This window comes from Onychostoma macrolepis, chromosome 13 (genome assembly GCF_012432095.1).
Source record: "Onychostoma macrolepis isolate SWU-2019 chromosome 13, ASM1243209v1, whole genome shotgun sequence".
In the NCBI taxonomy this organism is placed as follows: Eukaryota; Metazoa; Chordata; class Actinopteri; order Cypriniformes; family Cyprinidae; genus Onychostoma; species Onychostoma macrolepis.
In genome coordinates this window covers 18682911-18696879 of record NC_081167.1, presented here as the reverse complement: position 1 = coordinate 18696879, position 13969 = coordinate 18682911, and the positions used below count along the sequence as shown (strand labels likewise).

At 35.3% G+C, this 13969-nt stretch overlaps 1 protein-coding gene across 2 annotated transcripts in view; it reads right to left on the bottom strand.

The window, feature by feature from the left end:
- The window catches only part of myofl (myoferlin like), a 28770-nt gene that overhangs the window by 7401 nt on the left and 7400 nt on the right, over positions 1–13969 (bottom strand). The window contains exons 7-34 of one of the 2 annotated variants that reach the window (XM_058795798.1): positions 13783–13911; positions 13429–13491; positions 13077–13127; positions 11872–11902; positions 11610–11725; positions 10469–10595; positions 10271–10374; positions 10116–10184; positions 9884–9927; positions 9529–9611; positions 9280–9318; positions 8808–8932; positions 8432–8545; positions 8098–8275; positions 7906–8030; positions 7710–7819; positions 7017–7209; positions 6711–6866; positions 6399–6530; positions 6119–6282; positions 4774–4888; positions 3923–4025; positions 2517–2653; positions 2174–2338; positions 1815–1902; positions 960–1037; positions 686–867; positions 437–595 (exon numbers count right to left, since the gene is read on the bottom strand). In XM_058795798.1, coding sequence (XP_058651781.1) covers positions 437–595; positions 686–867; positions 960–1037; positions 1815–1902; positions 2174–2338; positions 2517–2653; positions 3923–4025; positions 4774–4888; positions 6119–6282; positions 6399–6530; positions 6711–6866; positions 7017–7209; positions 7710–7819; positions 7906–8030; positions 8098–8275; positions 8432–8545; positions 8808–8932; positions 9280–9318; positions 9529–9611; positions 9884–9927; positions 10116–10184; positions 10271–10374; positions 10469–10595; positions 11610–11725; positions 11872–11902; positions 13077–13127; positions 13429–13491; positions 13783–13911 — 3180 coding nt within the window. Of the gene's footprint in view, positions 1–436; positions 596–685; positions 868–959; positions 1038–1814; positions 1903–2173; positions 2339–2516; positions 2654–3922; positions 4026–4773; positions 4889–6118; positions 6283–6398; positions 6531–6710; positions 6867–7016; positions 7210–7307; positions 7329–7709; positions 7820–7905; positions 8031–8097; positions 8276–8431; positions 8546–8807; positions 8933–9279; positions 9319–9528; positions 9612–9883; positions 9928–10115; positions 10185–10270; positions 10375–10468; positions 10596–11609; positions 11726–11871; positions 11903–12023; positions 12105–13076; positions 13128–13428; positions 13492–13782; positions 13912–13969 lie in introns of those variants that run through there. The other variant, XM_058795797.1, reaches the window with a different exon arrangement.

Below are 13969 nucleotides of genomic sequence, written 5' to 3'. Positions count from 1 at the left end.
AATAATTAAATGCATTTTGCCATGTTTTAAAGTGTTTATTAATGTATGGGTAGCAGGGTTATTACTGTTAACTAAAACTATTAAAACATTTTTTTGTTAACTGAAATAAAGCAAAAATAAATAATTATTATTATTAAACTGTACATTACTATTTCATTTAGTTGCCAATGAAACATTTTTGATTTTTGTTTAGTTTAAGTTGAAGCAAGTTGAAACCGAACTAAAACTAAAACTTTGCAATATAAAAAGAAGAAATAAAAAACTAATAAAAATGACTAAAGCGTTAACTAAAATTAAAACAAAAGCTGAAAATATAAAATTAAAAGCTAATTTAAAATATTAATAAAACTATAATAGCATATAAAAATGACTACAATAATACTGACGTGTAGAGTGAGAAAAATATGAACACATGGCAAGTAAGAATAAAAACAACCTTATCTTTAAACAAGAGCTCAGCTGCTACAAGCATTTCTCCTGCATTTCGTCCCTTCATGGTGATGGGAAACCAAAGGAGTTTAGGTGTTAATAGGGTGGCAGGATTCAGCTTCACTACTGGAGGACACGTGCATCTGCCCATCGGCTCATCCTTCCCCTGCAACACATCCATGGATCAAGATCAAAGCATGTAGTGCTTTTTGAAGATTCTCTGAAGGCCAGAGTTTGGATTAACAGAAAGTCATACCACTTGGTCATTATCATAAACTTCCAATACCACACTGGGTGGGTTATGAGCGATGGTCTGGGGGTCTCCGTAGATTTCAATGTCATCAAAAATAAGAGTTTGGTCCCATGTGGGGTTGAGACTGGACTTTACGATCTCTGTTGTCTTGCTTACATGCAAGAATGACACATGCACATAGGGATCTGTGAAAAACAAAAGATCACTCAGACAATATTTACAATAAAAACACACGTGTAAGGTGAATTGTACTCATATCAGATGAAAAATTCCTCACCAGAAAAGCTGTCTTTGTCCATAGGCAAAAGATTCTTGGCTTGATATACATAGACTCTGAGATGGTAGATGAATGACTCTGTTGAGACGCATGGTGATTTGGGTGAAACTTGAGTTATTTATTCTATCACAAAGTGTCTTGCACCTTTACAGTTTAAAATAACATGTAGTCACATTGTTAGATATAAAGCCACAAGTGTGAAATATAAAGCCACAATTACAAAAAAAAGTAATAAATAATTTTGTTTTTTCAATTAAGCTTTACATGATAAAAGTTCTAATACTGAATTAACCACTGATTTTTTATCACCACGTGAAGTTCTAAATTATTTGACATACACTAACTGTAAATTTGTTTTTTTACTTTTATTCAAAAAGCATTAAATTGATCAAAAGTGACTGACTGGAAATACATTTACAATGTTAGAAAAGATTTTTATTTCAAATAAATACTAAACTTCATATTCATCAAAGAATCCTTAAAAATGTTTTGCGATTTCCATAAAAATATCATCAAATGAGCATACTAGAATTACACTGAAGACTGGAGTAAAGGCTGCTGAACTTGTGAACGGTAATGTACAGTAACCATTTAAAACAGTATTATAGTTTCCATAGAAATTCTGCCATGCAGCACAGCTAGGTGTTTGGTGCTTCCTCTTCCTATTGAATTTGGCATTAATCAGCACCACTTAGGATTTCTATTGGCTCCCTAACTGTTGTTATTGTTGCTGTTTTGTTTTGTTTTGTGCAGATTGTCAGGAAGAGGAGGGGTGTGTTAGTCTCAGAGATATAATCAGTGTAAGGAATTTAGAAGGAGTTCTTTAATCAGCAGTGATGAATAAACATTACTCACTGTCAAATCTGCAAAACACAGTGGGTGTGTTGGCACCAAAGAGTTTAGCCGTGTCCTTTTTGCTGCCTTTCTCGTCCTCATCTATTCCCTATAAGCAAATAAAACCAAGTGAGGAAGAGGTGGCTTTTTAAAAAGTTCAGCGTCCTTCAAAATAGTATGCATAAGTCATGCCATTTTTATTCTTTCTAGACATTAAACTACAACCACGGGAAGGGTTCAAAAACAAACGATAATACTTTTAATCCCGTTTAATCCTGTATCAGAGACAAATAAGTCCAAGTTTGTCCCCTACCCAAAACAGAATCTATTTCACTTTGTTTTCTACTCTGTTAGTCATTCAAGACAATAAATGGACTAACCAAAGCCCCTTCCAGGTTAAAGATAGCCGATGCCCCCACACGTTCAGCTGGTGCCATTTTCCTCCTCCAGCGCCTGCGGCGGAATGTGTCTGAGGAACGCTCCTTCCTGTGGAACTTCCGCCCAATCAGAGACGAGTATTCCCAGCCATCACCAATGTCTTTTTTCTGTTGTGAAAACATTGATTATACATACTGCAGACAATATTTGGCTAATGAGTATCACTAGTACTCAATCAGAAGTGAAAGTCAGTTGCAGTACAAGACAACAGGACAAGTTAACATGGCACAAATCAAATTATTACCAACTGAAAATCAGAAAGTAACAATAGTGAGGAGTTCTCACCTCTGTAGTGGGTGCGTCTGATATCTTCCTGCGGGGTCGGACCAGTCTTTTCCTGCGATGAATGTGGTACATTTTCTCAGCAGCAACCCAGGACCTGGGCTTATCATCAGGAGGAATGGTGACACCATATTCCCATCCTGACATTCAGTTCAAATGATGCAAAAACAGATGATTAAATACTGGAATCAAGGGATGCTTCCAGGGGTGTATTCCAGAAAGCATGGTTAATTTACCGTCAGATAAACCCTGAACTCACGGTTGATTAACCCCAAACCTTGCTTACTCGAGGTATGTGGTTCCAAAAACGCATCCAGTTCAGTTCAGTCAACTCAGAGTATGTTCCCGGTTAAGACTCAAGACATTCTCAACAGAGTGACGAATCGACGAGTCACTATGGAAACGGACGCTAAGAATAAGCGCGCCATACTGCTTCTTTCTTCTTCTTCTTCTGTTCAAAGGTCATGTAGGCATTATGCATAGTGCATATCGCCACCTAATTGATGGTTTTGCAATCGTTTTTATTTTTTTTCCGTTTAATCTTTAATCCTTGAGAATAAGAATTATATTGTTTGTTTGATACTAATTATATATTAAGTCATATCAGAAATAAATATATATATATATATATATATATATATATATATATATATATTTATTACATTTTATATTATCATCTCACACATGGATCGGCATTTTCTATAATGTATTTCTACATATATATATATAGGCTAATATATTAAATTAAACATTACCTTGTAATAATAGTGTTTTATAATTTATACAGATAACTGTTATATATGCCAATAAAATATAATAACCATATTAGAGCAATATATAGGCTGACCTTATTTATAACTTATATTAGCGCTTTATCATTAAAATAGCATACAACTATATATATATATATATATATATATATATATATATATATATATATATATATATAGAGTAGGCTATATACATAACTGTATTGTAATAATATATAATATAGTGCGCTATCTGTCACGCCCACTGGAGTCTCGTCAGTAGATCATACATGCTCTGATAGCACTGAAGTGAACTAATCCTGGAACATAACCTGCTCCGGAGCAGGTTATCTTCAGAGAGCAAGTTGCTATGGTTACTCACATACCCTGAAAGTAACCTCCGATTTTGTAACCGAAAGCTGAGGTTATCCGCTCACTTATCCTCAAACATACCTGGGTATGTCACATAGCCTGCTTTCTGGAATACACCCCTGGATTACTCCAGTCTTCAGAGACACAAGGTTTCTTATTATTATCAATGTTGAAAACAATTGTGCTGCTTAATATTGTTATGGAAACATTTCAAAAGAAACATTCATTTGAAATATAAATCTTCTGTAACATAACTAGCTTTTAATCCTGGTAGTCAGAATTCCTGACCTTTCTCATCCACTGCCCTATTGCTGTCAAAATTCCAGTCATCTTCCCAAATCCATCCTGGAGGACACTCAATTTCTTGAGGGTTCTGGGCCTTCTCTCCATTCTGCACAGAACAATTTCCATCATTCAATACTTGAAGTGGTCATTCACCCAAAAATGACAATTCTATCATTGTTTCCAAACATGAATAACTTTCTTTCTTCTGTGGAGAAATGTGACATTTTGAATCATTTCAAGAGCATTTCAAGTACACAAAGGCCATAAAAGTACCATAAAGGTATCATTAAAAAGGCTTCTAAAGCCATACAGTAATAGTTTGGTGTAATGAAAAAAATAAAAAAAATTAAATGAATTGTTATTTTCTGAATAATTTTGTGGGCTATTAACTAGAGTCAGTGAGTTGAACTTGAAAACCAAATCAGACGCAATATGAATCAATGAATCAGAAATGGATAAACTGATTCATTAAAAAGAATCAATGATTCATTCATGAATCATTCATCACTGCTTATCTCATGAACTTAACCAGATATTCATCATATAAAGCTATCACATTCATATAGTTGTACTGAAACTTTTATGATACTTTTATTGTGCTTTATAATTAAAAATATGCTCATGATATTTATCAAAATTTCACTTTTTTGTTACACAGAAAGAAAATTCATAAATTGGAATAAATTGAAACATGAGAATAAGTCAATAATTCACTAATCAGATTGATCACCCAGTAAACTTTCTATGAGGCCACAGGAAGTTGGGAAAAATTTCCATACTATTTCCAGAATTCAAATTCAAAACTGAAATGTCTACATTCTGAATCTGACATTAAGTGTTGCTGGTTCTCTCACCACATCAGTAAAAGTTTCAGTGGCAGGTTTCCATTCACCACCAGGGAAGCGAGTTTCGTTTTGGTAGACCTCATCTGTGAATTCAGAATGCCCAGCGTCAGCCTCTGTAAGCAGACTGAGTCAAGCACAGAACACACAGCTGGAGCGTTAGCAACACATTTATTTCAGTACACACAAATCAGTCAAACAAACACTGAGCCAAGGCCGTGACACAGTACAGGGTTGGGAGTGGGGTCAGTGTAAGAGGCCTGGAAGAGTAAAAAATGAGCTGACTATATAAACAGTAGAGAGCGCCTGGCAGAGAGATTATGTTTATGTTATAGCAGGGCCGAACACGGCTGTATGCCAACTACCACAATTTCCTCTGATTGTGTGCAAGAAACAGCTAAATAGACTCTAACCCACTAAATGACATAGACCACTGTTCAAAAGTATGGGGTCAGTAAGGTTTTTTTGTTTTTGTTTTTTTATAAAAATGAATAGAAAATTCATACTTTTACTGAGCAAGGATACATTAAATTGATCAAATGTGACAGAAAATATGTTTATAATGTTACAAATGAATTATATTTCAAATAAATGCTTTAATTATTTATCATGGCTTCCACAAAAACATTAAGCAATACAATTGTTTTTAACACTGATAATAATAAGAAACCTTGTGACTCTGAAGACTGGAGCAATCAGCATATTAGATTATTAAATTCAGCATTGCCATCATAGTAAAAATTATATTTTAAAATATAATAAAATAGAAAATAGTTATTATGAATTGTAATAATATTTCACATTTTTACTGTATTTTTTATTTTATTATTATTTTTTTTTTTTTAGAATTTTTGAATAGGCTTGTACCTATCCTATTCAAAAGACTGTACAGAAAAAAACACAGTACATTACTATAAAAATATTTAAACATTATTAAAAAAATACATTTATTTGAGAATTAAAATTGAATTTCAAATATCTAATTATGTTTATCTTTAAATTTTATTTTTCTTACCACATTAGAAAATTGTTTCTTTTTTGTGCAAAAATGTAACAAGCTTTAGTAAGGTTTATTCTTAAAACAAGACAAAATATTTGGCCAATGGGATAAGAAAAATAAACTTAATTTAATATATATTTTTGTATTAATTTACATAATTTTGCTTATCAAGTGAATTAATGGTGTATAAATAATTTAGATATTATTTACTGGAAAAAGGCAAAATACTGATTAATGCTTTTTTGCAGTGCAATGTAGTTTAAGCTGAGTGGGTGCTAAAAAGTAAAGTTCAATAATTATTATCATAATCATAGCATAAGACATATTCATATTGAAAATATGCATTATATGGCTTACCAGCGCTCAGGGTCAATCATCCAATCTCCTTCCCACTCCCAGCTCCGGGGCGGCATGAAACGTTCCTGCTTCAGTTTTACTTTTCCTGTCACGTCTGAAAAATGATGCCGGCCAACTAGACCCGTGGTTCCCCACTTCCTAAAAACCTGAGCCTGATTCTCGTACTAACACAGGAGAACAGAAAAGGTCATCATAGTGTAGCTAAGGGAAGTTCCACACAACAGGTCACAACAAATGTCAATATTATATAGGTTTCACTTCAGTGTTCACTTTTACTAACCATCTCTGCATACACACTGAATGTTCCCTCCGCAAAGGAGTTGAAATTCTTCTCATGTGCAGACAGACCCAACCACATGTTCACACGCAGCTGCACAGGGATCTTGAGACCTTTGTTTTTGTCCATTGGGTACTGAAAACAACAAGTTTACATTTAATCTTTTTTTTCCCCAATTGAATCTGGATTATTTGGAAATAATGAGGGAATGGGATTGGGAAATGAGAGCTTGACACAAACTGGTATTGCATGCATGTGAATTAATTGCTAAGTCACATCTCTTACACATCACTCTCAAAATGTTTTTTTTTTTACCTGCATAAAGATGGTTTGCACCCTGCCGCAGTACTTGCCGATGGCCTGCTCGCTGTGGGTGGAGTAGAGAACCTGATTGGCTGGGATTCGGGCGTAGGCCACACGTTTCTCTCCTCTCAGCATCCATATGATAACATCAGGCATACTGTTCTGAGGCTGTATTGTGAATTTAAACAAACATGTGAATGTTCATAAGGCTTTTGCTTATGTATATTTGACTTTTGGATATACTGTACAACATTCCCTTCTGCTTACAAACTCTAACTCAGTAGTATAAGATTAGTGTCACATGAGGCAATGCCAAACCTCCTCTGTGATCTGCTGTAGTCGCTCCAGCCAGTCCTCTATATCAGGCATTGTGGCTCTAACATCTACAGCCTCCTCCCTCATGCGAATGGCCACCTCTTTGACACTGGCCATGGTTTTGTCATGCAGATTCTTGATCTGAATATCAAGCGCTGTCAGATTCGGCTTGCCCTCCAAATCTGGTAACTGGTAACTAAGAGCAACAAGATTCAAGTCAATCACATGTCCGACATGGTAAGCAAATAAAGTTAGTCACAAGGCAGTGTTCATTTTCACATTTTTACATTTTACCTTTTTGTTGTTGTTTTAGTCCTAGTTGTTGTTTTTTGACAAAAAGAAAATGTTATTTTAATTCAGTCAATATTTTTTATGTCATATTTATTCATTTTAGTCCATTGTACTATATATAGTTTTAGTTTTTTTTTTTTTTTGCATTTTAGAGACACTGGACTACGTGCAAATTTTTGTTATATTTTTAATCCACAATATGGTCCAATTGTTTAATTAAATATGAATCAAAATTATTTGATTATCATCACAATGCATCTATTTCATCATGTCTTCATTACTATTATTGACAAAATAAAAATGAAATTTCTTTAGTAATTTTGTTGTCGAGTTCAACACTGCTCCAAGGGCGATTCTAAGTAATAAAACAGAGAAAGATAAGAAAGTTTAGCCTCTGGGATTTACCTGGAAAGGTCATCGATGAGTTGGGTGATAAGTTTCAGCCAAATCTCAGCTAGGCGAGAGTCAGACACTTTAGCCAGGAGCGCCGTCTTCAGAGAGACGATGTTGGATTGCTAAAGAAAGAGGCATACAAAATATGTGACTGCTCTGAATTGTTTATCTGGTTGCTCCATGGCAAGAAAATGCATTAAAATCGTACCAGTCTGTCAGAAATGTAGAGAATGATGTTCACCACATCCAAACGGTGACTTATGTCCTCCCAGAAAGATGTGAGGATAACAACAGGCTTAGAATCAGCCCAGGGCAAGTAATAATAGTGATTTCCTTTGGAGAAACACAAACAATTAAGTCTCAAGTGGCTCACATTTGGACTATTTGTTGAGAAACTCACCGTCAAAAACAGCACAGCTTAACTGAGTGGTGGAGGACAGAGGTTTGCATGTGGAGTCCAGTTTATTTCCATAGTTTCCGATGCTGACCTCAAACTGAATAGGTTCTCCAGGGTCCTGAAGCATGCAGGCACTGTGGAACACGGCACATAAGGAATACTTCCTTCTTCGCTGGTACTTCTGCACAGAAAATATGTAAAACAAGAGTTTTTAGTTCTGATCTGCAAAAATAATGATTGTGATCTCAATACCCTAGTTTTTTGTAATCAATGTAAAAATATATTTAGAAGAATGTTTATTCCATGAAGCAATGGTGTGAAAAATGTTTGCTGTTACCTGTGCCACCAAAATGTCATCGTTTGAAATGTCTTCCACTTTCTTGTCAGTTTTGTCATCCAGTTGAGTGGAGAGCTCGATCAAAACCCTCCCCCGATACGCCACCCCTTCACCCTGAAACACATAGACCGAGTTTAACAGCTCTGACAACTGCCACGGATTGTGCAATCGACTACTGACAGTGTGAATTTAAAATGGCTGCATGTATTGTTTGTTAAATTTTTTTATGCAAAGCAAACAGTGCATAAAAATAATATTATCTTTAAAGTCAAGGTATTGCAAAAAAATTTTTCTTCTCAGATTGTTGCTGGGGTTGGTCAGTATTTATTATGCTTTATATTATAGCTCTCTCAAATTTTGTTTTTACAACACTCACCTTGCCATAATTCAGATCCTCATATGGGTCAGGTAGGCCAGTAAATTCTCTTGGACTTCCATAAAGGTTAACATAACAAGGGCCAAAAGCTGGAAGAAATCCAACCTCAGATTCTGTGGTGTCCACTGAAAAAAAGAAAAGAAAAATGGTTAGACATACTTTGAGACGACCAGTAAATCAACACAAGACAACTGAAACTTAAAAATCATAAAAATATTGATACTCCATTAGAAATACGAATGTACATCCAATTTTAACTAATGTGTGTAAATTATACACCAACAGTACCACCAAATGTAACTGCAAAAATAATGATTGTTTTCAAACAGGTTTTTCAAACACTTTTCAAACACAATGTCACTGAACATTTAACAGGGTTATTTTACTTTTTAAGTATATTAATAAAATAAAAAAAACAATAAAATAAAATAAAATGTATATATTTATTAAGATTTAATAAGATTCACATTACCATTAAAGGAAGGAGGCAGTCCATTTTCTGAAGGTGATTCTGGTGAAGAAATTTTTTACATTTTTTACAATTTTACACAGGATGTAAATGACAGTAAACATTTATCCAAAAGTTCTGTTATGCAAGTTCTATTTTAAAACAAAGTTTGCACTGTTAAGGAAAAATTCTGTGATACTTCATTAATATTCTACAGTAAAATCTAAATGACTTCAAACCTGCGCGTCATGAGACACAAACACAGAACCCTACCCTCAATTTCACCCCCAGATGATGCTATTTTCGTCAGATTAAGGTAGGTGGTCCCGATAACATCATTCCTTGACAACCGATCCCTGTAGAAAGCAAGAGTCAAGAGTCAAGGATTGTGTTACACTGGAGACTGGAGTAATGACGGTTGAAAATTCAGCTTTGCCATCACATGAATTAATTTTCAATTTAATACATTAAAATAGAAAACTGTAATTTTAAATAGTAATAATATTTCACAATCTTACTATTTTCACTGTATTTTTGATCAAATAAATGCAGCCTTGGTGAGCATAAGAGAATTCTTTCAAAACTTTTGCTTGGTAGTCTATATGTCAGAGTCATATAAAGAACTTACCAGTCAAATACAGTAAGTTTGATGCGTTCACACATTGATGGGAACTAAAAGGAAAGATTGAAGAAATATTATGCTATTCACTTACTTTGTATGTTAGACTTCAACCACCACTGTTTTATAAAGCATTCTAGTCAATTTACATGAAAATGGTTACTTTTTGATTTAATGAATCTGATATGCATTCAATTTTATTAACCTATGAACCTAGTTTCCAGATTAGCACCCTTCCTACCTTAACCTGCAGGTGAATCAGCTGATTCCACTCCGGATTGGCATTCTTCTCTACGATCTTTGTACACACCTTAAAAGACCAAAATGAAGCAAGTCATCACAATTCTTTATCAATCAGTCCTATTTTTTTAACAATAACTTATTTTTTGCTTTTACCTTTTTGCCAGCAAAACTGACTTCTAAAAAAGGATCCACCAAATTTTTCTTATCATCTGTTCCACCAAATATGTTCTTTACTGTCTGGGCAAATGCATCATCCACTGAAAATGAAGTGACAAAAGATGCATCTTACTGACTATGGGAATAGAAATAGGAGTATATAAAATTGCAGCTGTGTGTTGCTGTCATGATTACTTTGCGGCATGTCTTCTGCACGGTAGATTTTTAGACTCAGCGTAGCCCATCGTAAAGCGACTCCAGCAGGCAGCAGCAAGTTACTTTCAATGTCATCCTGTTCCTCATTGGCTTCTCGCTTTTCCACCTGACCAACAAGTTAATCATAGATACCACACATCGTTTAAGACCAAGTCACAGCAAAATACATTTTATTTGTTTATTTTTGGACAACACATTAATTCTATTTTTATTTTTTCTTGTTTAAAAAAATATATATATATATATATATATATATATTTATTATTAAGAGATAATTAATAATATATGAATAAATGTATAATATGAATACATGAAGTTATGTTAAAATGGCACTTATCTAAATTTGCATCTTTACTTAATACTGTCAGTCCTCTGTCGTGTGTGTCAGGTGTTCCCACCTCTTGTTTCCATATTTGGTCATGTTCCTGTCCTTGTTCTGTGTGATTATTAGTTTATTCAGTTCAGGTGTGTCTAATTATCAGTAATTGTCATGTGTATTTAGTTCATGCCTGTTTAGTTAGTTTTGGTCTGGTCTACTCGTTATTCCCTGGTGTTCCTGTCTGTGTTAACCTTGCCTTGTCTTGCCCTGCCCTGCCCTGATGTCATCATTAAAGACTATTATTTTGAAGTTTATCCTCATCTGCGTGTTCCTCGTTCCTCCTTGCTGTGTGCACTGTGACAAATACATTTACCAGGGTGGATGAACAAAGAACTGTTAAATTCCTAGTTTCCCAATTAATGCTCTAATTTCCCCCAAATATAAATGCCTACATTTCTAAACATGTTTATGGTAATTCATGCTGAAAATTAAATACAAAATGTCCATATTTGCACAATCCACTTGGTTCCTTGTTTTAAGTTTAATTTAGATTCAGGAACTGAAAATTAAAAACAAATTATTATATTTCTGGCCTTTTTACCCCTTGGACAGTATAGATAAGACCGAAACAATGGGAAGGAGAAAGAGGGGACCATGATCGGTAAAGGACCTTGAGACAGGACTCAAACCTGGGTTGCTGGAGGTGCAGCAACATATCGGAGCATTGCCCATAAGGCTATGGCACAGAATTAACTGTTTTAACTTTTAAACATTCGGAGTGATGTGTACTTGGGAGCTTACCGGTGGCTCGTCTCCGGTGCCTACTATGAACATACTGACTTTCAGGTAACCTCTGGCTCCAGAGATTGAGTCATCAGGGTCACTTAGCAGTAACCACTTCCTCATGATTGCATGGCCTGTCAGAGACACACCGCAGATAACTAAAGATCACCTAAAAGACTATGTACTAGCATGAGAAATTTTTAACATTTAACATTACACAATTTTCATTGTGTTGCACAATTTAACAGTTCAGAATCCAACAGCCAAACTCTTTACATACCAGGCTCATCATAAACATGGCCGACATCCAGCTGTTAAAACAAGGTTTGAAAGAATTTGTAAGGACATATAACTCAACATCAAAGCGTTCTTCAGAAATGCTTGATATGAATTAGATATTAAAGGTACCATAGAATGGAAAACTGTATTTACCTTGGCATAGCTGAATAATAAGAGTTCTGTACATGGAAATGACATGCAGTGAGCCTCAAAAACCATTGTTTCCTCTTTCTTATGTAAATCTCGTGAATAAAAAAGACCACTGAAAATAATCACTATTTATCACTAATAGTTACACCCCCAACATTTGCATATACCCGCCCATGTTCTAGGCCAGCCGAATCATCAGAAGTTCTGCAGGTATTGTGAAGAAACAAGCGAGGACAACAGCGAAAATGGCAGATCATGGAAATAAATGTTATGTTCCAGGCTGTGCAGGGGATGTGAAGTGCAGGGATGGGTTGGTGTCTGTATTCAGAAAGGCACGGAAAGCAAATAACGCGTTCTAATAAAATAACATGAGCCACTAAAGGGACATGATTAGCTCCTTGCTTGTGGTAGCCTGTTACATTGCAGTACATAAGATTTCACTTACCACATAAACAGAGTAAGATTGATTTACAGATCCTGTGCACCACTGACAAGCATCTGATCTTGTAAAATGTCTGGTAAGTACCACCGCTCCATAATATAAACAGAGTATGTGCGATCACGAATCTCGAAAGTGAAAGTAAAAAGCGATCGTGCATTTGAAAGCAGTTTCAGTGCCCCGCATATTAATAGCGGCTCTCTGATGCCCACATTTTATAGACAGTATAACTGCGAGAGAAAGTATTGAAATATATATTTTCCTCCCTGTGTTTCCTTCCTGCTGTGTGTGAGCTACTGAAATGAGCCGCACTGTGAAACAGCCAATCAGAGCGGAGCTCAATATTATTATTCATGACCCTTCCAAATAAGCCAATAACAGACCATTTCATTCTAGGGAGAAATCCTAGGGTTGTAAATGCACATGTAAAACCGTTTCTGGAGATTTTTTGCCCTTACCTAAGCCACATACCTTCTATGTAGATATCAGAGAACAATTTAAAATATTGTATCAATGCATTCTATGGCACCTTTAAGATTCTAACCAAGTCATAAAAACATGGTAAATATATTCAAATGACATTAGGATTGCATGGATTACAGTATATGAAAGCATACCTTAAACTCTCCCATAAGACTGTCTGCTCTAAGGGAGTAGGCATTATACACCTAGATTTAAGAGAGAAATATATCTATTAAAGACAGACAGTAAAAAGCTGCAACCATGGTCTACATATAATATGAACTAGAGATGAAAGTACAAACTCTCTTAGCAGCAAATATAGACATGTTCCTGTATCCTCATCCTGGTTTGATCCAGGAACAACATTATCTACCAATCAGTGTCTTCAGATTTTAATATTAGGCAGGGTTGGGGCTATGATTGATTGGTTTACAGAATGCTGATCAAGGAAAACATTCTGCTTTTAGAGATTATTTTGTGCCAGGATCATCTCAAGACCCATCTTACCCGAATCACGATGCTCTCATCAAAAAGTTCAGAAGGCAACATGTTGATATTGTAGAAGAAAATCTGTGGAAACATCATCGAAATTAAATTATATTCACAACACAGGACTCTCACAAGCCATGAAATGCTTATAGAAACAGAACTTTTGGTTAAAGTAGCCGCAACCGGATATGTATGTGAAGTTAAGAGATTGAAGACTCACTGAGGCAAGTGAGAGAGTGTGTGAGAGCGACAGAAATATCAGGGAGAAGGAAAAGAAGTGAGGTTTTTAGCCAAAACAGGTACAGTGCAGAGTGAAACGGAAGCAGACCAAAGCCAGACAAAGTCAGATGGGCACATTAAAAACCAAAATACCTCATCAAAGAATGGATTGTTTCCTCTTCGGAACCTCGTTCTGTGTGTCTGTCCACACACACTTACTTTGATGACTGGCTTTATGTTATTGCCGGGTAACTGTCGACCCTCAATTACTCGAATACGGATCTAAGTAAAAATAACAATGTCAGCAGATTAAAGCTCAACAACTTCTCAGATAGGATGT